Here is a 23,231-nt window from a genome sequence, read left to right as displayed (position 1 = left end):
ATCCCCCCGAGTGACAAACACACAATGGGCTGATTATCCCCTGGCTGAGGGATGTGGCAAAATCTCAGCATTTAAAATATAAATTAAAGGTGGGGGGGGTAGTTTTAGCCAACCAGGCGTGGGTGTCACTCACTAACGTGAGCCCCAGCTTTCCAACAATGCAAGTGACAGCCAGTATTGAGTGAAAATTGATTATCTGTGTGAAGCAAGGATTAAAAATAGCAGCTTTGTGTCAAACCCCACGTATGTTTTGACTAAATCCTCGATAATAAGGAGAATGGATAAAAGATGGAGATTATACAGAGAACGCCAAAACCCAAAAAGCCTGGATTAGAGAAGAAAAGGATTTGAGTGGGTTGCTGCAATTAATGATTGTCAAGTGCCACCAGCTGGGACTGCTGTGGCTTCTTCTGGGGACGTCTTGTCCTTTGGTTTGCCAACCTGCCAGAGGCAGTGCCAGCTCATTGCCCTGCTCCCCTGAGGCTCCTCCAGCTCAGGCAAAGGTCCAGGGGCTCGTGGCCAGTGTTTGACCCACCCAGTCAGTCAGTTTGCATGGCCAGAAACTCACCCCTTAATTAAACACGGGACATTCCCAAAAGGATGATGGTCTCGGGAAGGTTGTCCTCCCTTTGTTCCCCAGCAGAAGCTCTCAGAACACTCTGTGTTGGGAAACCAATGCAGTTTCACCACTTTTCTGGGGCAGTGTGCTTGGAAATACAATTTTTGCTGCTGCAGCTGTGCTCAGGGGCTGTCCCTGGGATGGTGTGGCTGCCCCAGCCCAGGCAGGATCTGCAGAGCTCCAAATGACACCGTGTGCCCCTGCCCAGCCCCACTCCGTGCCAGGCTCTGCCATTATCACATTTTATGGCACCCACTGTGATCACTGTGCCCATCCAAAACCACACAACACACAATTCCTGCTCCCACAGGAGGAAATATTCCACCAGACAGGGCAGCACTTACAAACCAAATCATTTTATTGAGTTTCTGCTCCTATAGCATGTGGCACATAAAGAGAATTAAGACACAAGGTGTGATGAGGAATGATTTATTTACCCTTCACTGAACAAAGGATTCATCTCACCCAGGAGCAATGCAAACACCCCTCTGTGCCAGCCCTGATGTGCAGCCAGGGGTGACGTGGTGGCATTTGGGAAAATGGAAACTGAAGCTGACCTGAGGATTGTGGCTGATGAACACAGTCCTGCTAACCTGAGGGGAGGAGAGCCGGCTGCCTCGCTCCCAAACTCTACCTCCAAACCAAAATATCTGCTTTTGCCTAATTTAATTAGGGTGGAATAAACAGCACTAACACTCTTCTTAACTCAGAGAAAAATCCAGGATGAGAAAGTGTCCAAAATCCACAGCTGGCTGATAAAGATCAGCTGATTTAGCTGTAAAGGCAGAGCTTGGGATGTTCTAACTTCATTCTTGGCCTCTGCAGCCAAGGAACCAGCAGTGATTCAGGTTTTTTTTTCCCAGAACTTGACCCTCCTTCAGGGCTTGGGCTGAGAAACTTTATTCTTTAAGAAAGTGCTGACAGTCATTAGAAAAAAGTTGGGAAGCTTTTTTTAGCATCAGTCATGTTTTTGTATTTCCCTTTGCCCCTTGGGTCACCCTTTTATTACTTGGATGAGTTAAGAAATAGAGACCCGGTGGTCATGCAGGGCTGTCACCCATTTCTGTAACATTTTCCCCTTTTTTTTCCTGAATCCCACCTGTGGCTATGCCATTCCCTCCACTCCAGATAACGTGGGGATGTCCTGGGGGATGAGCAGCAGCTACAAAGGGGGCTGAAGGAACTGTTCATGCAAATAGCTCTGGGGAGATTTCAGATACAGGGGAAAAAAACCCAGGGTTTCCCTCCTGAGGAATCAACAGCATTTTTATAATATATGACAAAAGGAATTATGGGGTACACACTGCACAAACTTCTAAGAGCTCATGGACACCTCTACATGAACAGGAAACCCAGGGACGCTCTGCAGGGCTGGGGCTGACCACGAGCATGGAGCTGGTGGTGGCTTGGAAGAGTCTCTTCCATCTTCTGCCACGGCTTTCCAGTGGCCACTGTCCCCTGTCCCAGCCACCTCTGCTGTCTGCAGACACCTCCTCGCCCCTTTCCAGCCTTTGCACACACTAAAAACTATTTTACACGTTATTTTACAGACCAAACTCCCAGCACGTGTCTCAGTCCACCTTCTCCCTCTGGAAACAGATCCGTACAGAAAAAGCCACAAAAATAACATCACCTTGGGAGACATATTAGACAAAAACATATTTGACCACAAAACGGGTTTCTACCTTTACTTACGCAGGAACAACTAGACCGGAAAGTCCCGCTGCTGCCACCGCCCCTCAGCAACCACTGAGACTGAAGGCCAAGTGCAAAAATTACTTGGTTTAGTCCCATTTTGCTGTCCCTGCTCCAGATCATGGTGTGGGGGGTGGTTTGGGGGAGGGACAGGAGCCCTGGCTGTCGAAGCTCGCTGCCCGGCCGTGCCACTGGGGGACAGAGGAGAAATCAAGTGAATCAGACAGGAGAGATTGTCTGGGATTATTCCAAATCCTGCGTTGTGTTGTCCATCTCCTCTTCCTCAGTAATCCCAACCCATCCCATCCCATTATCCCATCCCATTATCCTGTCCCATTATCCCATCCCATCCCATCTTATCTCAACCCATCCCATCCCATCCCATCTCAACCCATCTCAACCCATCTCAACCCATCTCAACCCATCTCAACCCATCTCAACCCATCCCATCCCATCCCATCCCATCCCACCCCTGCCCTGTTGTGCTCTCATCTTCTCTACAAGTCCCAATTTCTGCAATGGCCGTGTTTAACCGCTCAGGAGGAATTGCTGAACGATTTACTTTATTGCTTTGTAAATCAATTCCCAATTGTGAGGATTCCTCACCCAAAAGAAAAAAAAAAAAAAAAAAACAAAAGGAAAATAAACAGTGTCTGTGTGTGCTGTGAAGACAAAATGCTCTCAGCTCTTCCCTGCTTTATTGCTGTTGTCTTTTTGGTTTAAAAATACTGTCTAAGCTCAGAAGTACTTGAATCTTTCCAGTCTGGTGATTTTACTCCACAGCAGCTCTGTCCAGAGCACCAGAGACATTTCTCAAAGGGAAAATCAGATCAGAGACTCAGTGGATGGAGCAAACATTTTTTTTTTGCCATACTTAGGGGATCATAAATTATTTGTCATCTGCCTTGGGGGCTATTATCATAATTCAAACCCATTATTCCTGAAGCTTTTGAGCACTTGCCCATCTCACCATCTTGCTATATTAAATTCCAGTGACAAATGATAGACATCTCCCAGACACAACGGGAGGCAGGATTTCCACTGCCTGGATCAATTCCCTGCCCTCCCACATCAGCAGAAACTCTCTGCTGCCTGATATTAATGTTTAAGCATGTATGAATTTCATTTCTCTGGGTAAAAACTCACTTGGGGAACCAGACCTCACCCTTGCCTTGGCAAAACCATCTTAAATGAAAACAAGAGAACAGCAGCCTGGTGCTCACAGGGAGGCTGAGCAGGGCAAGCAGCTCCTTGCAGATGCTCCATGGGTTTGGAGTGGTCAAAAATTTGGCCAATTTGGCCAATTTCCTTCCCCAAAGAAACCAGTCAGTGTAAAGTAACTCACTGCACAGGTTTGCTTTGAGCTGCCTCTATTTCATCAGGGCTGAGCAGAAATTAATGAATGAAGACGATGAGAAGCTCGTCCTGCCTAACAGCTGCCTTAAGGTAAGGAAACACTTTCCTCTGTGTTTCTCATGTCAAAAAAACTGCCTAAAATCCCTGAGGAATTTATAATACAGGTACAACCTCCCCATGAGAATTGCCAGTGAGCAGATTGCAGAAATTACAACAGAAATTGGCTTTTGGCAGAGCCATCCCCATGCTCTTTGCTTCGTGCTGCCTGCACGACAATGACAGAGTTGCTACTCCAAAAATGTGATAAAAACTCCTCCAAGGACAGGTCCAAGTGACCAGAGAGGAACCTGGAGATACCTTTTCTTCATTTAATTAGAAAAAGTGAGCCATGCATTGTGTAGTCAAGAGTCAGAAATCGGGACCAGTTCAATCAAAGTCAAACAGGCCCAGAAGTCTGGGAGACTTTAAAGACAAATTATCATTCTTTGTTATGGGCATGACTTGGCTCTCAGGAGAGTTACCAGTTTTAATCTGGAGCAATGTTTTAAACAAATAAATGTTGAACATCAGAGGCACTTGGCAGCATCAAAGACCCGTTTTGCTTCGTGCTGATGACGCGACTCCGTGATTCCAGGGTTTGTCTTTCACAGCTCACAGGGAAAATCCCCATTTTCAGAAGTTCCCTTCAAATCCTGGAAGAACGAGCTGTAATTTTCTGTTTCTCTTCGTGCACACCCCCTTGAACCTGGCTGGTGGGTGGAGGAATGCAGAAGGAACACGGGTGGGGTGGCTGAAGGACCCGGGGAGGGAACAGCTGCCAGCAGGGCCTCGGGGCTGAGCACTGGGAACAGCTTGTGCTGAGGGGGAGAATTTATTGTCAGAATCACCCCACAAAGAGGGATTCTCCCTTTCTGCTCAGAAACTCGCCTTCTGAACATCTGTGTGAGGAGGATAGCGCTTAAAAGCCCGTAATTAATGATTCATTTGCACATGTTCTCCATGTTCCCTCTTTAATGATGATGGTCATTAGAGAAGTGCAGTCATTATGGTTTGTTATTCACTGTTGATAAATATGGAGCAACCAAAGACATGATGTGCATCCGAAGTGTTTCCCTTTTCACTGGAGCCTTTTCCAGTGAAAGCAAAGAGGGAGTGGCACCAGAGCATGGAGGAAGAGCCAAGTTGCTTTTGGCACAGAAGTGAGGGGTTGGGCCATGTTAGCCCAGCACTGTGGCTGCTGGGACAGGCTGGAGCTGCTCAGGTCCTCATGGTGGACAAAGAATCATGGCCCAGCACTGGAGGAAGCTGTTGGTCCAACACCATGGACACAGCCATCCATCCATCCATCCATCCATCCATCCATCCATCCATCCATCCATCATCCATCCATCCATCCATTCCTGCTGTGCCAGGGTAAGGGGGTCAGGGCTGGGCCATCCTCTTGAAGCAGCACAGCTCTGGTGACATTCTCCTGGTAAATTCACCAGAAATTGTGACTCTGAGCTGTAGTCAAAATACGTTGGGACCTCCTTCTCCTGGCCAAAGCTTTCCCAAGGTGCACCAGGCAGGGTGTTGGTCAGCAAAGAATTTCCATATTCCCACACTTTTCTCCCCTCTGAAGGGTGGGGAGGAGGGTGGGACCCCAACCACAACGAGGGGAGGTGGCAGTGCCTGGAGCAGCTCCGTGTCCTCACACACACCGCTCCAGTTGCCGTCCCTGCATTTAGACATCAAAGGGACAATTCAATGCCGGCTCCCTCGCCTTGGTTTGAGGTCAAGCACTCAATCAGGGAAGATTTAGATGGAGCCAGAGGCTGTTACTGATGGTCAGAGCACACAGAGACCATCACGAGGACCAGGCGGGAAGCAAATGTTCCCTTTGCTGCTGCCCGGCACAAACGCACTCGGAGATGAAGATGAAGAGGAAGAAGAAGACGAAAGAGGAAGATGGAAATGATAGCTCAGGATGGCACCTGAGTTGACCCCCACAAAGGTGAGGAAGGCAGGAAGGGCCAGCAGTTCTCCCCCAGCATCCTCAGGGCAGAGGGACAGACAGCCAGCAGCCCACAGAGCCTGGAAGGATGGAGCAGCTGCACAGAGACCCAGAGCTGGGTTTACAGGACCAAACCCCCAAATCTCTTTTCAAAGGTACCCAAACACAACATGGAAAAGATGATATAATGTCTGGTAACCAACAAATACCATTTCCCATTAATATCTCTCCAGGAACCTGTGCCATTTCTGTTTGGTTTTTCTTTTAGGCTGCACTGGGGATTTGCAGACAGCAGTGCTAAAACCTAAAAGGGCAAATAAACACAGGGACCATTTGCTTGCTGGCTCTGTGCACCAGTTTGTAGCAGAAATACCAGAACAGATGATCAGAGGGTTTTTTTCTTTCCTTTTAAGCAGAGCTCCTGACCTGTGCGTTGAGGGGTGAAATGATTCACTCAGTTTTTTTCCAGAGTCTTGGGGGCTCAGCCATGGCTTTCAAAGTATATTTTAGAAGGTGAGTCATTTTCCATGTCTTCCTTGACTTCTCTGTGTTTTATCATAACAATAATGCCTTTTTTAACTTTTTTCTTAGTGATTTTCAAAAACTTTACAGGAGTTTTTCTTTCAAAACCCCACCTGCATCTGAAAAATAGTGCAGAGAGCCATAAAAATTGCAACCTGAAGAAGGAACTACTGCCCTTGGATCAGCCATGGCAGCTGGTGTCACACTGTGAGGTGCTACAGACGCCAAGAGATCAAATGAGAGATCAATTCCATTTCTGCTCAAACCTTGTGGCTGCTGGTCCCAGCTCCCCGTGGCAGTGGGAGGTGACACACGGAGCCTGCCCAGGGCCAGCAGGGGAGGGGGAACAAAGTCCTGGTGCTACTCAGCACCCAAAGGCAGAGCTAGCACTGCACACAAAGTGTTTAATTCTGCTCTGACTCACCCCAGCCCTGCACAGCTGAACCCTGTGCTGATTCAAGGTGAGCTCACAGATCACCTCACACAAGGGAGGGTGAATTTTCAGGTGTCCATTGTCTGATATATCTGTGTCCTAAGCTAAAATATCAGCTGCCAGGTTTTCCTTTGTGTGTAAATGACCTGGGCTGGGACAGAGGGCACTGAGCACAAACTGACTTCTTAATCATGCAATGGTTTGGGTTGGGAAGGAACTTAAAGATCATCCAGTTCCAAACTCCTGCCATGGGCAGGGACATCTTCCACTATCCCAGGTTGCCCCAAGCCCTGTCCATCCTGGCCTTGGGCACTCCCAGGAATGGGGCAGCCACAGCCAGGGTGTTCCCCACCCCTTCTTGTTGGAATAAAGAGCAGATTTCAAAGAAAGACAAGGTTTATACACTAATTCACACTACTGTGGAGTCTCAGGGAGCCCAGTGTCTGCCTTCCAGCACAGCTCAGCACTCAACTTGAAGGGGAAAATGAGATGCTTTTTGTTAAGTATTTACTCTGTGGCTTTGAGGGAAAATACCTCCTCAGCCCCAGACACAGTGGGAGGCTTTATTGCCTTTATTATCATATCACTGGCCTCAAATGCTGGTGCTTTGTTCTCATACTTGAAGTGTCAAATGCGTGTGTGCCCTTTTCCACATCTCTGTCCTCCAGAAATTATGACCTAAATCAGGCAAAGCCAAAGAGCTCCACAGAAGCATGAGAAATTGGAGTGCAAGGGGGGAGAAAATGTCAGAGATGGTTGAAATGGTACCCAGGCATTTCAGCCCTATTTTATCCTCTGGGGCTGCATCAAGTCAATCTCTTTCTCTGGAGATGCTTAGAGCAATTACATTTGTTCTATTTATTCTCCCTCAAAGGCTTGGAGATGAGTCAACAGAAAAATCTTTTAGGATGAAAAATTGAAACTTGAAATAGGCAATATCCCTGGACAATTTGTTCTGCAATCAGAGCAGCATTCTATTTCCTTACTGCTCTCAATCTCTAATTTAAGAAGGAAAAGAAAAAAAAAAGAAAAAGAAAAGAAAAAACCCAAAATGTAACAGTCACATCTGTAAATACAGTTCTTCTCAGTCTTGCTTGCAAGCTCAAGGAGCTATTTCAAGGCTATACAGAAGTGCTTGTTTTCTAGAGTTCATTTCTGGTGAGAAAATTCCCTCAGCTCTGCTCAGAAAATCCCAGGCGAGAGCAGGAGCTCTCTGAAAGCCTGGAGCCAGCCCAGTCCCGCCCAGCACAGGCACTGGAAGGGAAGGACACCCCACACACCTCTTTGAAGGATTTCTTCACCTCCACCAGCGGGTGCCAGTGGGCGATGGGCTTGCGGGGGTAGGCCAGCATCTCATTCCAGTGGTCTCTGCCCAGCCCCTCGGCGTTGATCCCCACACGGCAAACCCCGATGATCTCGTTGTGGCCCACCCTGAGGAACGGCAGAGAAACAGCACCATCACCATCCATCCATCATCCATCATCCATCATCCATCCATCCATCCATCATCCATCCATCATCCATCATCCATCCATCCATCCATCATCCATCCATCCATCATCCATCCATCCATCCATCCATCCATCCATCCATCCATCCATCATCCATCCATCCATTCATTCATCCATTCATCCATCCATCCATCCATCATCCATCCATCCATCCATCCATCCATCCATCCACCCATCCATCCATCCATCATCCATCCATCCATCCATCCACCCATCCATCCATCCATCATCCATCATCCATCCATCATCTATCCATCCATCATCCATCCATCCATCCATCATCCATCATCCATCCATCCATCCATCCATCATCCATCCATCCATCCACCCATCCATCATCCATCCATCCATCCATCCATCATCCATTCCTCCATCCATCATCCATTCCTCCATCCATCCATCATCCATCTATCCCTCTCTCCCTCCCTCCATCCCACACCTGCCCACATCTGGCCAGGCAGAGCCTGGTCCCCACTGCTGGGCTCTGGTGTCTGCCCCAGCACTGCCATCACCACGGGTAATTACAGCAGCTTTTAAATTATTTCTGCAGGTCAGTCAGACACAGAGGTGTGAGCAGTGCTCTACAGCAGGAGTAACCCCAGCTTCAATAATGCATAATTCATACACCCAGTGCTGCTCGGGCTGACATTATTTGCTTTCTAAAATGTGCTGCAGGACAAGTAAATAACCAAGGGGAACGTGGCACTTGCTCAAGGAAATGCCATAAAGCAAGGATCGGCCTTGCCAAACTTGTTATTTTTCCATAGTCATAAATATCAATGTCACTGTAGCAATATATCACCAGAGACAGGTGGATAGCTGAGCTCTGCCATCGAGACTATGGGAAACACTGTGGAAAATTGCATTTGAGCTGGAAAATCTGCACCCAATGGGATGCTCTCCCCTCCAGCTCTCCAGAGCCTCCCACCTACCGATCATAATCCATGACAGAGATAAGGAGGCTGACTTGATCCATGTTCTCGGGGGGAATGTCAAAGATTATTGCTTCATTGTAGGTGGGATTAAGTGTGTTTTTCTTTATGGTGGTTTTCTTCTTTTTCAGTCTTCGCCCGTCACAGAGCAAAGACACTTTGACATATGGATCTAGGGAGGAAGAGATAGAAGACCTTTTGTTGATGGAGATGTGTTTTGTTACCTTTGCAATATAAAAACAGCTTTATCAGAGGATGGGTTGTGAGTTTCCATGAGCCAGAGGTGCTCTTCAAATGGACTTTTAGAAAAAAGTTATTTGCAGACCAGTAAAATCCTCCATCTCTCATACTGGTGTGGGTGGTGACCTGAGCTTCAGGCACCAGAGAACCAGCACTGCATGATTATTATTGCAGAAAGGCTGAGCTGGCTTCACCTGAAGTCTCAATTCTCAGACTTTTCATATAGCATTAAGCTCCAGCTGAGCAGAAACATTTTCTGCAAAGGTCTCTTTTGTTACTGCTTTTTGTACAATGAAATTCAAATACTCTGAAGTTGGCGTCTGGAAAAAAAACTGGGTTTTATGATGAAAGGCAGAATTTGTGCATTCTAAATTTGCAAGTCAGCTCTTTGAAACTGCAAATGCAGTTTTTAGGTGGCTGTGATCCTCAGGTTTGACTACTGGCCACTGTACAGGGGAATGCACATTGCAGTGGGATTTATCCAGGTGGGCCATGATCCTTTCCTGACCTTGGGGTGAAAGAGTTGGTTCTGGCTGTAAAGGGTTCCAAGAAAGCTCTGGCCCTGCAAACCCTCCAGTGGGATGGGAAACAAGCCACAGACTGTCTACTTTTAAAATTTTTGTTTGCACTTAAAACACAGACAAAGCTTTCTTAGTTATTTCTGTGATGGTTCACCCACCATCTACTGAGGGTACAGTGAGGGAAGAGAGGAAATGTGGATGCAAGGGGGTCCTCCTCAGCCACCAAACACCCACCTGAGTAACCAGTGATGTCCATAGCTTTGAGATTCCTGCATTTAATGACTGTTAAGGTGAGGCGACCTGCAGTTGGCAAATAACAAAGGGAAAACATGATCTCGCCCAGGTCCACGCTTTCCTTCAATAAAGCAGAGAACACATTTTATTGGAAAAGTGCAGAACCAGCCAGGTGCCTCCTCCTCCACCCCAGCATTTCCTCTGCTCTGCCACTTGTAGCAAAGGGTACATTACTTTATTCAAGTGCACCCCACCACAGTTTGGCTAAAAAGAAATACAGAGAATGGAAAAAATAGGTTACACCTTCACATCTTAGTTAAGGACAATCTTCCTCTGCCTCAGTGGAGTCTGTGCTTCCTATTGCAACCTCCCAGCTCCGCACAGCTGATGCACAGCAGATGCACTCCTGCTCCACTGCTCGCACAGAGGAGATGGGATATCTCACACCAAATCAATGCAGTGAGGAAATCAAATTAGTATCAAGTCTTGTTTGAGTGTACTGTACATGCCTCTGGTGCCTGGTTCCTCCAGGAATGTGACAAACTCAGTGAGGTGACGGAAAGTTGAGCTCCTGGTATGCAGTGATGCCGTGCTCTCCAGGTGTGCACTGCAAAAATCTCAGAAACTTTCTGTGACAGCCAGTGCCATCAGTTCATAACATCACAGGCTGGTTTGGGTTGGAAGAGACCTTGAATATATTCTAGTTTCAGCCCCCTGCCATGGGCAGGGATGAATTCAGTAATAAAGGTTTATGACAGTGCCCAACATTTCTGCATAAAATGAAAATGTCTTTGAGTAACACAGTGTCTTTCTCTGAGCGTGAGTTTTTGGGCAGTTACCAACTGGGGGTAAAACTTTGAGCCAGAAGACAGCCAAGAAGGGCTCGTTGAGCTTTTGGTTTGTGATGTGCCTACATTTGGACCACCAAGCCCTTTGAGGTGCCCTCAAGGAGCAGGCACAGCATGGGGCTGTGTGTGAGTATAAATGGGGAATTAACCAGCAGATGGCACTCAGAAATGTCTGGTACTTTAGGATTACACAGAGGCCAACACAATTTACTCTTTTAGTGCCCCATCAAATAACTTTTATCCATAGCTCTTAGCACTTCTTGTACCTGCAGCTTCATCGACTACACCTCCTAAAAGCCCTTTCCATCACTGCCTTGCCCACGGGAAGTCAGGGAAAAATAAACAAACCAAATGTCTGATTTAAACTAGAAAGCATCATCATCTGAAGTCAGCAGAAAGATTTCCAAACACCTTCTAAAAATGGATTTAAAAAAAATTCTTATTTTCTACATACAGATCCCACATCTGTACAGCAAACAACCCATTTATTTTCGGAAACAGTGCGTTTGATTCCTTTCAATGTGATATAATGATCTGCTGAAGAGAAATTGTGGCTGTTAGGAGTAGAGTGATGGAACTAGAAAGACAAGTAAATGCACTTAAAGCTTTGCTAAGTGTTAGGGGAATAGATCTTGTTGATGGATGAGGTTTTTGCCAAATTATTTCCTGCTCATTCTCAGGTAAGGCAAAGATTAAATCTTTATTCCACTTAGATGTGCAGAATGCTAATGAATATTATATAAAATTTTGATTGGGTCTATTCTTTCATGCATTCTTTGTTCTTAGTCAGTGTGGGAGGGATGAGGGCAGGAAACCTTGGACAAGATGTCAGAAGAGAACAGCCCTGTGTGAAATGAGGGTGAGAGCACCCTCTGGACACTATCTCATCTTCTATGCCTCTCCTTGCACTGAGAGCACCCGTTCAGGGTATAAAATGAACATAAATTATTCTTTGACCTCATTGTATCAGGTCAGGAGATTTTTCTTTGCAACCATAAATACAAGAGAGCAAAGCGTGTCCTGTGGGTACATTATTTTCTTGCAGATTATAGACATTGGGACATTTCCAAAATTCATATCAGTACCTTTTAGGAAATAATGGAAGCTCTGAATCAATAGACTTGAAACCAGAGATGTTTCCCTGATTCACAAGCTGTACAGTCATTAATTAAGTAGCTGAGTGCTGGCTACTTGACCAGATCAGTTCTTAAGTGTGTTCCTACCCTCCTACCCACACCATTGATCTCATGCATTATTAGGCACCCAGAGCTTTCTTGGGGTTTTATGCAAACTGTATTTACCCTTCTCAATTTTGATTAAAGAGAAATGTCCTTGGGTGTCCAGCTACAGCTGGCTGAGCTGTTCCAGGAGCAGCACATTCCTTAAGAATGGCATGGGGAGGACAAGGGGATGGAGCTCTGCTGATTTCTGCTCAACACATCATGGGCACGGGGCTGGCTCTGCTCCCCTCACACCTTCTCTGGAGGCTTTTCCCTCAACAACCTTCTCCTGGTGTATCTCCACCTGCTTTTGTGGAGTTTTCCTCCATTAAATGAGATTATTTAGCCAGGAAAGTATCCACTATTGCTTGCAGAACCAACAGGCAGGTTTCTCCAGGAGGCATCAGCTCATCAGGAGCACTTTGCTCCCCTTCCAGCAGCCCCTGTAGGGGTGAAGGATGTGCCTGGTGCCTGCTTGCCTCTCTGCCAGCATTTCTGCTTTCATTACCATCCATCAATCACACAGCCGTGGCTGTTTGCAGGTTGGAAGCCAAGAGCTGTGAGCACCCTGCTAACTCAAACTGTTGCTTTCCTCATGGTTGATCCTCTGCCTCCTTCCTGCAGCCCTCCCAGGCAAGATGCTCAAAAAGCAGCACAGCAGCAGCTCCCAGCACGCTCCCAGCGCTGCCCCAGGGTGCCTGGCAGGCACCACCTCCAGCCCTGGCAGGGTAAAGCTCTCCGTGCCCTCCAGGGCAGCTCCAGCCCCTGAGCCACCTTCCAGGGTGAGGTGCTGCATGTCCCCTGAGTGCCCCGGGACCCCGTTGGGCACAGCAGCAGAGGGCACGGGGCTGTGCACACCCGCTGGGCTTCCCAGAGCTGTCAGAGAGCTCTGAACGCCCTGCAGCAGGAGAACGAGCACTGGAGGAAGTCACCAAGAGGTTCAAGGGGTGGGCAGCACAGTGCTGAGAAAAAAGCACCCGAGTTACAAAGCAAATGTCTTGTGGCAGTGCTGGCCACGGTAAATATTTATGTTTGACAGTTCCCTCCTCGGCACAGAAAGCAGGGGAGCAAAGGTATGAGATGAGCTATAAGGGAAGCTGCAGGACAGATTTTTGCAAGTTGTGGCGTTCTGCCAGTCACCAAGAAAGATGTGACAGGGCCCACGCTTCCAGCCACAGGGGCGGGGATGTCTCATCTTTCATTCTCAGGAATAACAATGTGAAATGACAATGACAATGGCTGATTTAGTGTCCAGCTGCAGAGCAGTTCAATCATTCATTCGCCCTGAGGACCAGCCAGATCCTCCTGGGAGGGCACTGGAGGAGCAGACAGCTATTATGGAGAGGTTAATGTCACTGCTCTGCACGCAGTGATCAATGTGAGCACTTGGCTTCTCCTGCCAGCTCTGTGTGACACAGAAAGGGCTGGGACTTTTCCTCTCTGAGGCTTGGTTTCTCTTCCAGAGGAAATTCAACAGAACTATCAAAAGACCCAAATCCAGCTCTGGAAGAGTTGCCAGCAGCACATCCAGCATCTCTCAGCACCAAGAGGCTGGTACTGGCCCCATTGAGCTCTTCCTTACTGTGATCATCTGGTGACTTTTTAGCTTTTCTATTTTTCAGATCCTGTACTGCATTGGTGTATAACTCTGAACTCCATGTAGAGTAAGTTGTCTTCATATTTTTGTCAGACAAAACAATTCTTCCAGGCCTGAGAATCAAGGTCAGCCTCTGTCTCAGGCCCCAGAGTATAAACAAAAGTGAATCAGGGGCCAGAAGCAAACCGGGGAAATACGACTTCCTTATCTGAAGTTATAATTGGACAATTAACCCCTGATATGCAAATAGACCAAACTCTAATCTGTTTGAGAAACTCATGACCATTGTCCCCCTTGGGTGCAGTCTCTGCAAGGCTTTTGACTGCCCAAGTTGTATCTATCGAAGGCCTTTAATAAATACTCACTTTATTCTCCTAACTCTGCCTAACCTCCATTCTGGGTAGCCACTCCAAGGCATCACAATTGCACATGGCAGAGAACTGGGCCACGGTTGTGGGTCCCAGGGTCTGACAGGAGGTGAGGAACCCATCAGCTGGGAGCCATGAAGGATTTATCCCTGTGGAGAACCCCCACCCTGCCCAGCAGATACTCACCGTGGTGGCGTACTGAATGTCCCTCCAGATGGAAGTCTCCCGGGAGAGGTCCGAGTCCTCAAACAGGTTGTCCAAGATAACTTCTCCAATCATGTCGTGCCTGGAGAACCTGTCAAAGTCAAAGACGCTCAGGTGGAGCTTCCTGCTGGCCAGCTCCTCGTGGGGCACAGGGAAGTGGAAGGACTCGTCGAAGGTGGGGTTCAGAGTCTTCCTGTGCACTCGCGTCTGGAACTTGCGCTTGCGGTCGGGCAGGAGGTAGATCTTCACGTAGGGATCCGAGCTGCCGCAGAAGTCTTTGGCTGGCAAGTCAAAAGCCCTGAGAATCCGGACAGTCAGCGTCTCGTTCTCGTAGTCGTACTTGAGCGTGAAGTTGATTTTCCCACAGGTTTTCTCCGCCTCCTTCTTGGGGTCCTCGGTGTCCACGGTCTTTTGTTTGTAGAGCTCGGGCTTGATGCGGCCAATGCTGGTGGGCTGCTCGGCCACGGCCGGTGGCTCCAGGCCATAGTCCATGCTGGACACGTGCATCTGCCGGGGCAGGTGCCTCTTGAAGGAGATGTGCCTGCAGGAGGGAGACACCAACAGCTCTGTGGCTTTCCAAGGACCTGGCTCTCCTTTTTCACCCCTGGACTCAAACGCCAGCACAGAACAAGCTCCGTAGGTGCTCCTGAGCTCTGCACTGAAACTGGGTGTGTTATGGAGGTGAACAGAGGAGAGCACCTCCAAACATCTGCAAGGATCCAATCCAGCAGATTCCTTAAATTCCAGAGCATTTGCCACAAGCTGTATTTTCTCACCTGTGGCACAACTCACAGCCCACAGCTGAAGAGATGGGCCCCAACAACTCCTCATCCAAACCACAGACAGCACCACGTGGAGATTTTCCCCACCCTCAGTCCTTACGCTTCCAAGATACTGGCACTAAACTCTCTCAGACAAAAAACCATTGGTTTTTGCTTTTTTCTTTTGGTGACAGAACCACAACCAGTTCAGAAGCTGAGGCTTTATTCAAGGAACCACAGAACGATTTGGGTTCAGAGTGTTTTAAAGCTCATCTCAGTGCATCCCCTGCCACAGACAGGGACACCTTCCCCTAGATCAGTTTGCTTCAAGCCCTGTCCAGCCTGGCTTTGCTGGGTATTGCTGCTTCCAGACTTTTCCAACAGCCTCATCACACACTGATAGATAATTGTTGACAGGGAGGGAGGCACAGCCTTGTCAGGAAGAGTCTCTTGCCTTGAGCTCTCCTCCAGCACAAGCTGGAAGTGAAGTTTTATCTGAACAAAGCATAAAAGCCTTCTGTGAACTGAGGGCATTATTTCAGATTATCTGGTGTTTACAAGAGCAGTGTATAGAGTTATTTAACCAAACTAAAAACTCTACAGACAGAGCATTAGCCTTCAGTGATACGTGGTGCTTGGAGACCTTGGCAGGTTCCTCAGAGGTATTTTGCACAGGGTTAGGCTGGGCTGTGAATCAGAGGAACCTGCCAAAGAGAAAGTGTGTTTGAAACCTACCCACGTACAGCTAAGTCCCACTTTGTTTATCCTAATTCAGACTGGCTGAGGGTTTTTTCCTCCTCTGTTGGAAAGGTGTAATAAAAGCAGAAGGAGGGTGTGCATGCAGAGAGGGAATCAGCTGCCCAAAAAGCAGTGTGAATAAATAAAGGAGTGTGGCTCACAAATGCAGGTGGCACCGTGCTGATCTAACTCAGCTCCTTCAAACAGGGGGCTGCCATCAGTGCCTCACTAATCCTGCAAAAGTGCAGCCAATTTTCTGAGCAGCGCCTGATTTCCCTGCCACACTCCTGTGCACATCCCAGGCACGGCCAGCCGGGCAAACAGAAGTGCTGGGGCACAGCCAGGACCCTGTGATCCCTCTTTCCTGTCCCTGTTTCACCTCCTTCTGTGTCAAGGAGAGAAGCTGCATTTCACAGAATGGTTTGTGTTGGAAAGGAGCCCCAGAGCTCACCTCATTCCACCCCCTGCCATGGCCAGGGGCACCGTCCACTATCCCAGGTTTGCTCCAGCCTGGCCTTGGATATTTCCAGGGATGGGGTGTTACATTGTGCTCAGGACATGCCTTTTCCCCCTTCCCCGGGACCCCGTGACTCTGATCAGATAACCCTGGACCCTCCTTCCTGCCCTGACAGGGTTGGTGGAGAGCCAAGGAGCCCTCCCTGCCCAAAGCCTGGATAAACCCCTGACATTTCCTGTTTGTTCTCTTTTTGCCCCGCTCTTTCCCTTGGACATCACAGAATAAAGAGAGCTGGACAACTACATCGGGGTAAGAGCCTCTTTTGGCAATCTTTGCCATCTCCTGATATTCCTCCCCTCAAAGCCTCGGATCTCTGGGCTAGCCTGATAATTTAGGGGCTGAGAGGGGGGGAAACATCAATGGGGCAGCCACAGCTTCTCTGGGCAAACCTGTGCCAGGACCTCACTCCACTCTGAGTAAAGAGCCCCTTTCTAACATCTAATCTAAATCTCTCCTCATTACCCAAGCTGAGAGGGAGTCTCAAGGTTCACACAGCCTTTCCCTGGCTTCCTGAGGGTGATGTTGATGTCTCTGTCCCCATCTGAGCACAAGCACCGAGCACAGCTGGTTCAGGGCTTGTGCAGCGAGCGATCCATCAATTGTGCTGATCTAATTGTTTCTGCCAGGAGCCACAACAGAGAGAGAGAGCCAAAAGGTCTAATTCTGTCTGACAGGGTACATCATTGATACTTCAGCCTGCCTCTCATGTTGGAACAAAATTAAAGTGGCCAAAGCGTGCGGGTGACTTGACACAATGAGGTCAAGTCGCAGTAACAGGGCTCGAATCCCTGATTTTTTAAAAGAGCCACAGTCTTAGAACATTCCTTGGTTAATAGCCAAGCTTTGGGCAGTAATCTGGTGTGTAGGTGCTCTCTTTAGTCTCCCTGAGGGTATCTGAAGCTCTGGCTCCATCCAACAATCCTCCCACTTCTCCAGCTGCTGTCCCTGCTGAGCACCTCAGCCCCACCCAGCAGAATCATGGAATATCCTGAGCTGGAGGGCACCCACAGGGATCATCCAGTCCAGCTCTTATCCCTGCATAGACATCCCCAAATCCCATCCTGTGCATCCCTGGCAGCGCTGTCCAAACTCTCCTGGAGCTCTGGCAGCCTCGGGGCTGTGCCCATTCCCTGGGGAGCCTGGGCAGTGCCAGCACCTCTGGGGGAAGAACCTTTCCCTGATATCCAACCTAAACACCCCTGACACAGCTCCAGCCCTTCCCTGGGTGCTGTCACTGTCACAGAGAGCAGAGATCAGAGCTGCCCCTCGGGAGGAGCTGCAGCCACTGAGGAACTCTGACCTCAGGCTCCTCCAGTGTGAAAATCCAGGGCTTCCCTCTGGCTGCCCTGGCTGCCCTGGGACCCTGGAGGGGTCAGGAACCCCCTGGACAGAGCCCCCAGAGACACTAGCTGTGATCTCTGCCCATGGAAAAGAGTTTTCAATCTTACACGATGAATGACAAGCTCTGAGGGTTTGATATAAATAATAACTAAGTGTGGCACAGGTGCAAAAGTAAAATTTTAGGATTCTAGATGAGGGGTCCAAAGGGGACAAGATGGAGGAAATTGGGTGTGCCTTGTCCTTTTTCTCCTTCTTCATGCCCTCCATGTCTCACTGTGGTGTTGGCATTTTTCTGTTGGTTCAGGCTGGGGACACACTGTCCAACGTAGGTGACAGATATTGGCACGTTCTTGTAAATGCAGCCCAGGGAGTTTCTGGTATTGAATGTTTGTCACATCCCACTGAGGGCAGAGCCCCACACGCTGCCCTGCAGGACAGAGCTGGGCAGGGCAGCAGAACATGTGAGAGATCAACAGAATAAACAACCTGGAAACCAGCACAGACCAATTATGGCTTCTGCTTTGGCAGGGGGCTGACAGACAGAGACTTTCTACAATATCAGAATCATCAATACCTCAGATTCCGACACTCCAGGCTGAGCAGCCCATCCCATCCCATCCCATCCCATCCCATCCCATCCCATCCCATCCCATCCCATCCCATCCCATCCCACCCCATTCCTTACCTGGTGGAAGAGGCTGGCTCCGTGGTTTGCCTCTGGATCCGCGTGCGCCGCATGATGTGATCCTTCATGGACATCTGGACCTCAGCAGGGATGTCCGGGGAGGTGTGGCTGATCTTCACAGCTGCCTCCAGGAAGCTGATGGCCCCCGTGTCCTTGAGCTTGTCTGCCATGCTGTCCTTGTGGCCTGCCTCGCTCCGCAGCACGGCCAGGTGGGAGGAAAGGGCCTTGTTCCTCCAGGGAACCCAGCACAGCTTCCAAAAGAGAAACACAAACACTGCCACCAGGGCCAGGCCACACACAATGACTATCACTGCAAGGAGGCTGATGGAGAGCTCTGAGGGAGACAAGGACAGCGACAGGGAGGGATGGGAAAGAAGAAAAGAAGAGACAGATGGTGAGAAAATCATAAGTAAAAGGAAGAAATGGTCCAAAGTGACTTAAATCACAACTAATGGAGAGCTCCTAGCATATTCAAACCAGAGCCAAGGCCAAGTCAGCACCCCCTGACAGGCTCGGGACACACCTGGGGAGAAAATGGGAGTCTCCAGATGGGCAGAGCTGTGAAGTTTTACACCCTGATGCTTAAACGGGCTATAAAATACCATCCCTGATTTGTTCTGCAGCATCAGCAAACTGCTGAGTCTGAAATCGAGAAGATCTGTACAATTCCATGACAGAAACAAGCTTGGTGCTGCTGCACCACAGAAAGTGCCTTTTTGCTTCGTTTCACAGCTGCTCAGGCAAAGGAATGAAAAAAAAATCCATCTACCAGGGTCCTGGAAGTGGATTGTTGTTGTACTATCAGCGCCCACATCTTGTCCAGATGTGTCCATAGGGAATAGAAAGAAAATACCAACACCAAGGAAAAAATAATCACAAGCTGCTGATGCAGAGAAACCAAACATAGCAGGAGTTTGTGCAGGAGGTGCTACACAGTCTGCCTTGCTCTGAACAGCACAGGAGCTGCGTGTGTGCTCTGATGCTCTGAGACACTTTTACCTCATGTGTGCTGAATTCCAGTCTTTTTCTGGAAAGAGCTTCCATACGTGTGGCTGACGAATCAGGAAAAATGGAAAACGAAGATATATATAGATATAGATATATATGTGTGTGTGTGTGTGTGTGTGTGTAAAATATATATATATATATATACACACACACACATCATCTAGGCTGTGAAATGATTCACAGCACTGCACAAAGAGAAAACACTGGCTATTTTTGCTTCCTTTCCTATTAATTCCCAGGTCCTCATCCAGACCAAAACTTGGAGAGCTCAGGATTCCAAGGAATACCAGTCCCTGATGCTGGAGGCAGGATTTGTTCTGGAGGCAAGTCTGCAGTGTCAGGGCTATGGAGAATTCCACCATGGATTTCTTGGAGCTCATGGACAATTCCTTGATGGATGTGTTATTTGTAGTGCCCAGTAAAGCCACACTCCTTAAACTACCCAAGAGCAAGAAAGAGAAACAAAAAAAACACCCAAACCCACAAAAGTTGATATGGAACAAGCATTACCTCTTAGCCATCCTGTTTATGTCTAGTCCTGGACCATAAATGTTTTGTGTGAATTTTAACTCCCTACCTGAGCCCCAAGGAATGGGGTGGGGGCCCTGAGCATTTCTGAACTGGGGAATTCCCCTCTGGGCTGCATCACAGCTGCTCTAAGTGTGAATCCTGATGTGCTCTACCTAAAACAGGAGCCATAAACCTTCTATAAAGGTTTTTTATAAAGGGAACCTTCTGACCCCTTTGATCATACAGTTTAGTTTTGTAAAGCTGTGATAAGACATTTAATTATAGAATCACAGGATGGTTTGGATCCGAAGGAACCTTGCAAATCATCTTATTCCACCTCCTGCCATGAGCAGAGACACCTTCCACTAGACCAGGTTACCCAGACCCCCATCGAACCTTGCCTTGATGTTAAGGCTGAGAAAAATCTGTGAAATATGAGGGAAAACTTGTTTTTTAATCTTGAATAAATAGCTGAATTTAAAAATTATGGGGAAAAAAAAACAGAATCACAACAAAACAACAGACCCACCACCCATCATAGGTGAACCATGACAGCAAAGTGCTCAGGAGCACATTTGTACCTTCAGATTTTGCTCAGGACTCTCAGGGTGTGCAGCAGCCACTGCAAATTTGGGATAAGTGAAATCTCCAGGCAGCACCAGACACAAAATGTGACATCCACACCCGAAGAAGCCGGCCCCACACAGTGCCTGGGAGCCATCTGTTGTTCCTGATATCCTGGAGGATTTTGTTTTTCCACAAAATTACTGAGCACAGCAAATCCAGCAGGAGCTCCAGGCAAAACTCCCTGGCTGCCTCTGGGTTTTTGACTCAAAGGGAAAGGCTGGAAGGGATGGGATGGGAAGGATAAACATCACCCAGATGTTTTTGAAACTTCTCTTTCCCTTTCCAGCCTCCTGTACAGGTAATTTATTTTCTGTTGTAGCTCTGAGGTGGAAACACAAATCGCTGCTGGGGTGAATAAATAGGTCCCATCTTACTCAATAATAAATAAGGTTGTACCAGCAGCAGAGCTTCCTCAGAGATTTGCCTAAATGTATTCTCACCAAAGCTGAGAGCACAGAGGTTCCACTTTGCCATCCTTTGAGTTAAATCTTGGAATTGTGCCCAGGAAAGTCAGTGTCAAACATTCATAAGAAAACTCAAGAACCTGGACTTTCTGCAAATACTCTGTGTTGGTACAAAGGAAATCATTGCAATGCAGAATCTCTCACTGCTGGGAATTGCTGCGTGACAGAGAAGATTTTTTTTAAAGATATTTCCACCCATTCCAAGGAGTTTTATAGGCTGCATGTCTCTGCCAGCACACCAGGCTCATTAATGGGAACCATCAGAAATAATCAATTATCCTTTCAGAAAACCTGTTGCCAGCTTGAGAAAGATCCTGGCTCCTGTCACTCCTCGCAGGGCTGGCATTCATAATGTCTCTGACAGGATTCACAGATACTTTTGTGCATGACCTCCTACTCCTTCCTCTGACAGCTGACACAAAGCATGAGTGGAAGGGATCAGGATTTTACAGACAGTTTTTAAGCATCTGCCTGCTTAGAATATTGGGTTGTTTGAAGACGATATTGAATTCTCCAAGACTTTTTTGTGACTTATTAAACTTAAATATCAATTGGACAGAGTTGACCTTCATTGATTTAATGAGCTTTCTCTTATGAATTTGAAAATACCTGTTTCTTTCTGAAAAATATCTGGTATTGAAATTGCTATGATTTAAATGTCCTTTAACTTACAAGAAAGTGTAAAAACAAGATAATTCCTCAACTAACAGAAAATGCCCTGGGGCCAGAGGCTGATTTGGTTTTCCTGGCACGGGTGGACGTAAGGCCAGTCCCCCAAAAGGACACCTCAACCCAGGGGAAGAATGAGCTCCTTGGTTGATATTATCCCCCCTTTTTCAAGGTTTGGACCCAAAGTGTGGGGAAGAGAGGGAAAAGAGGGATGTGTCTGCACCCAGCAGGGAGGAAGGGCTCTGTCTAAGGCAGGAACAGCTCAGAGCCCAACTGCTCAAGGGAGACTCACATCATCACTCAGCAATGTCCCACCAGGGAAAAGCACGACAAGAACTATGGCTTTGTTCTGTTTCCTTCTTAAAAATTCACAGTTATTTGCCACTTTTTTATCAGGTAAGTGCTGTGGTACAAGTGCAGAGCAGCTCCAGCCATTCCTCACCCCGGTCCTGCTGAGCTCAGTGCTGCTCCCTCATCCTCACCCAGTTCCCATGAGAAACACGGGGAAAAACTGGAAAATAGTCTTATTACAGCTTGTAATTGAAAAGATAAAGCTTAAAAGAAGGAGGTTGCAAACACAAATTAACATGGCTGTTTTCCAGCCTGGCTCCCTCTGGGAGCAAGCGCTGCTTCCCTGAGGAACCTTCGGCTGGAAAATGCTTTTGGCTGCAGGGCAGCAGAGACACAGCTCCCTCCTGAGCAACGAGGAGCAGGGAAGGGATGGACACAGACACTGGCAGGAGCCACCCCTGGAAGTGGTCAAAACCAGCCCAAGACTTTGAGCAACTTGTTCTAATGGGAGGGCTCCCAACTCACGGCAGGGATTTGGGACCAGATGATCTTTAAGGTTCATTCCAACCCCTCAACATTTCATGATTCTGTGATTCTGTGATCTACCTGCTGGAGCTGATACGTTTAGGATAAGCCATTGAGCCTATATATTTATTATATACCTATTTTATATCCCACTAGTTACCAAAACACCCCAGAAAAGATCTGAAGCTGACAGCAGTGGGGACACCAAGAACACAAGACTGGATTCTCTCAGCATCACCCGAAACTGATCCCATTTCTCCTTTGACTTGACTTCTTGGTTTGTGTTTTTGTAACACCCAAACCCCTTGCTACTGAACCACACCAAAAATTTCAAACTGCAACATCCCCAAGGTCACTACTTCCAACTGCCTTTAAATCAAAGACAAACAGCCCAGGGCAGGACAAAGAAACAGTGGTTTACAGTTTAAAATGGTGAAGTTAAAGGAAACTGAGGAAAGGGCAAACACTCCTTGGTTAATCCAGCCTTTCTCATCACAGTATCCATGGATCACAGAGCAGCTCCTCAGCACACCCCCCCTTTTTGTTTCATCCTGGATGGGAGCTAATGAAGAGATATGGTCCAACTGCTTTTCAGCTTGATGTCCCTGCTGACTTCCTAATGCCTAAACTGAGTTACCAAAGGGGATAATTAGCAAAAGTCCAACCCAAAAGCGATTAATAATATGACAAAGTCATGATTAGAGCAGTCTATTAACTGCAAGACAATAGTGGTCTAATTGTGGCAACATTGACTTTTACTGCTGTGAAGTAGCTTGTGCTGTCATTAAAGAGATTCATGGAT

At 47.7% G+C, this 23,231-nt stretch overlaps 1 protein-coding gene across 5 annotated transcripts in view; it reads right to left on the bottom strand.

Moving 5' to 3' along the window:
- Positions 1-955: 955 nt before the first annotated feature.
- The window catches only part of SYT6 (synaptotagmin 6), a 37,070-nt gene continuing 14,794 nt past the window's right edge, over positions 956-23,231 (bottom strand). For 2 of the 5 annotated variants that reach the window (XM_021535300.2, XM_021535301.3), the window contains exons 2-6: positions 18,336-18,586; positions 14,276-14,834; positions 10,057-10,177; positions 9,062-9,233; positions 6,685-8,049 (exon numbers count right to left, since the gene is read on the bottom strand). In XM_021535300.2, coding sequence (XP_021390975.2) covers positions 7,791-8,049; positions 9,062-9,233; positions 10,057-10,177; positions 14,276-14,834; positions 18,336-18,505 — 1,281 coding nt within the window. In that variant the 5' untranslated portion in view covers positions 18,506-18,586 and the 3' untranslated portion in view covers positions 6,685-7,790. Of the gene's footprint in view, positions 2,506-6,684; positions 8,050-9,061; positions 9,234-10,056; positions 10,178-14,275; positions 14,835-18,335; positions 18,670-23,231 lie in introns of those variants that run through there. The other 3 variants (XM_021535298.3, XM_021535299.3, XM_021535297.3) reach the window with 3 other exon arrangements.

The sequence above is a fragment of the Lonchura striata genome, chromosome 30, assembly GCF_046129695.1.
Source record: "Lonchura striata isolate bLonStr1 chromosome 30, bLonStr1.mat, whole genome shotgun sequence".
Taxonomy (NCBI): Eukaryota; Metazoa; Chordata; class Aves; order Passeriformes; family Estrildidae; genus Lonchura; species Lonchura striata.
The sequence above is the reverse complement of the archived record's forward strand: the minus strand, read 5'-3'. Positions and strand labels throughout refer to the sequence as shown.